Source organism: Engraulis encrasicolus, chromosome 13 (assembly GCF_034702125.1).
Source record: "Engraulis encrasicolus isolate BLACKSEA-1 chromosome 13, IST_EnEncr_1.0, whole genome shotgun sequence".
In the NCBI taxonomy this organism is placed as follows: Eukaryota; Metazoa; Chordata; class Actinopteri; order Clupeiformes; family Engraulidae; genus Engraulis; species Engraulis encrasicolus.
The window spans coordinates 34,414,749-34,417,565 of record NC_085869.1 but is presented as its reverse complement, the minus strand read 5'-3'; the positions used below and the strand labels follow the sequence as shown (position 1 = coordinate 34,417,565).

General features: G+C 48.2%; 1 protein-coding gene across 1 annotated transcript in view; it reads left to right on the top strand.

Annotated features, from left to right (window-relative positions):
- abcb6b (ATP binding cassette subfamily B member 6 (LAN blood group) b) overlaps positions 1 to 2,398 on the top strand; it is a 102,854-nt gene extending 100,456 nt beyond the window's left edge. The window contains exon 17 of the mRNA XM_063212890.1: positions 2,300 to 2,398. Coding sequence (XP_063068960.1) covers positions 2,300 to 2,398 — 99 coding nt within the window. The remainder of the gene's footprint in view (positions 1 to 2,299) is intronic.
- The last annotated feature ends 419 nt before the right edge of the window (positions 2,399 to 2,817 follow it).

The following is a 2,817-nucleotide window of genomic DNA, read 5'->3' as shown; positions in this document are numbered from 1 at the left end:
GTGTGTGTGTGTGTGTGTGTGTGTTGAGGGGGGGTGTAAGAGATGAATGAAAGCATGAAAGTGCATCACATAGGAAGAAGAGAGACAAAGTCATGGAGAGACTTAACGCAGACAGAAAGGAGACAGGTGCAGAGGGGAGGAAGGAAGAAAGAAAGAAAAAGAGGTGAGATGGGAAGAAAGGAAGAAGAAAGGAACAGAGGAACAGAGGGAAGAAGAAAGGGATGAGGTGTGTTACTGTGGCAACCACGCCTTCGCTTGACTCCAGAGCTGTCTGGCGCCTGATGCCCTGAGGGAAGGCCACACCCCACTTACTAATGTCTGACCAATCAGACGATAGCCTTGGGCTGAGCCACACCCACTTTAGTAGTGTGTAGCCAATCAGCAAACAGAAGGATCAGAGGGAGAGGTCTCACGCCCCAACCAGTAGAACCTTTGATATCTGAGAATACACACACACACACACACACACACACACACACACACACACACACACACACACACACACACACACACACACACACACACACACACACACACACACACACATATATACACACCCACACACATACACTCTGTCACACAGAGATAGACAGACATCAGACATACGCTTACACACACACACACACACACACACACACACACACACACACACACACACACACACACACACACACACACACACACACACACACACACAGGCCCTACTGACATTCTCACATACAGTACAAACACAATCATATGCACACTTACAGCTATTATGTCAATAAGACATTCACACACAGACACACAGACACACAGACACACACACACACACACACACACACACACACACACACACACACACACACACACACACACACACACACACACTGACACACACACACTGACACACACAGGATGCACTTCTACTTCCACTCTGCACCCTACATACACACACATGCAGGTGCACACACACACACACACACACACACACACACACACACACACACACACACCGGTATTCTCGGGGTCTTGTAACTCCACACCTTGCCCATTCATCCCTGATTGGCAGCGTAATGTAAACACAACACATGCAGGCTCTTAGCAGCCAGGAACTCCCACGCCCTCACACACACACACACACACACACACACACACACACACACACACACACACACACACACACACACACACACACACACACACACACACACAGGATACACTCCTACACCTCCTCTGCCACCTACACACCCTCTCTCTCTGTCTTTCTCTCTCTCTCTCTCTCTCTCTCTCTCTCTCTCTCTCTCTCTCTCTCTCTCTCTCTCTCTCACACACACACACACACACACACACACACACACACACACACACACACACACACACACACACACACACTGACAGGATGTGGCAATGGTTGAGTGGGCAAGGTTAGCCTCTGGCCACCTCTCGACTCCTCTCATCTCCTGTCCTCTCCTCTCTTTTCTTCCCCCACCTTTCCTCTCCTCTCTTTTTTCCGTCTCTCGTCTGACCCCCACCCTCCTTTTAATCTGTCTCCGCTCCCTCTTTCAACCTCCTCTTTCATGCTCTCGCCCTCTCTCTCTCTCTCTCTCTCTCTCTCTCTCTCTCTCTCTCTCTCTCTCTCTCTCTCTCTCTCTCTCTCTCTCTCTCTCTCTCTGTCTCCCCTTCTTTGCATTTTATGTCTTACAGCGTGCTCTTTTGTCTTGTCTCTTGTCTTCTCTCCCTGTTTTATTGGTGATAAATTATGTATAAATGTTTTTAAAAATTCTCTTGAAGAAAATATGTGATTATTTAATTCATTAATGAAAAGTGTCTCCTCTTTAAAAACTATTTCCTCACACGCGCACACACATACACACACACACACACACACACACACACACACACACACACACACACACACACACACACACACACACACACACACACACACACACACACACACACACACACACACTCCCAGATGCGATGCTCCTTCAATACACTTAAGTGGTTGTAAAGGCCCTAGTTGGTTGGCAGTGCACCTCTCTCTGACCTCCCTAACGCACTCTCTCATTTTCACTAATGCTCTTTCTTCTCTACTCTCTTTGTCCATCTCACTGTCTTTACCCCTACCTGCCTCTCTCTCTCTCTCTCTCTCTCTCGCTCTCTCTCTCTCTCTCTCTCTCTCTCTCTCTCTCTCTCGCTCTCTTTCTCTCTCTCTCTCTCTCTCTCTCTCTCTCTCTCTCTCTCTCTCTCTCTCTCTCTCGCCAGGCATGAGGAGCTGTTAGGTGCGGGGGGGCTGTATGCTTCCATGTGGCAGAAGCAGCAGCAGCAGTCTGAGGATGCGGACAATGGCACACACGCAGACACAGACGCAGACGAGCACACTCCGGCAGATGACTCCACGCACACTCCCTGAGAGAAAGACAAACTCTCTTACACATTTGACAATGGCAGGCACACACACACACACACACACACACACACACACACACACACACACACACACACACACACACACACACACACACACACACACACACACACACACACACACACATACACACACAGATACACAGACAGGCAGATGACCCACACACATGGCCTGAGAAAAATGACACATTACACATCAGACAATGGCAACCACACACACAGAGGCAGATTAACACACTCAAGCAACAGATGAACCTACCCACAAAACTTCATCTTTAGAGACATTACAAACTCACGCAAGAAGACTTCTCTTAGACATCTGCAATTTCTGTATAGGGACTCTTTCTCTCCTACACACAAGCATTGAAATACTCTACCCATATGCTTTGAACCAAAGCCGAAGAG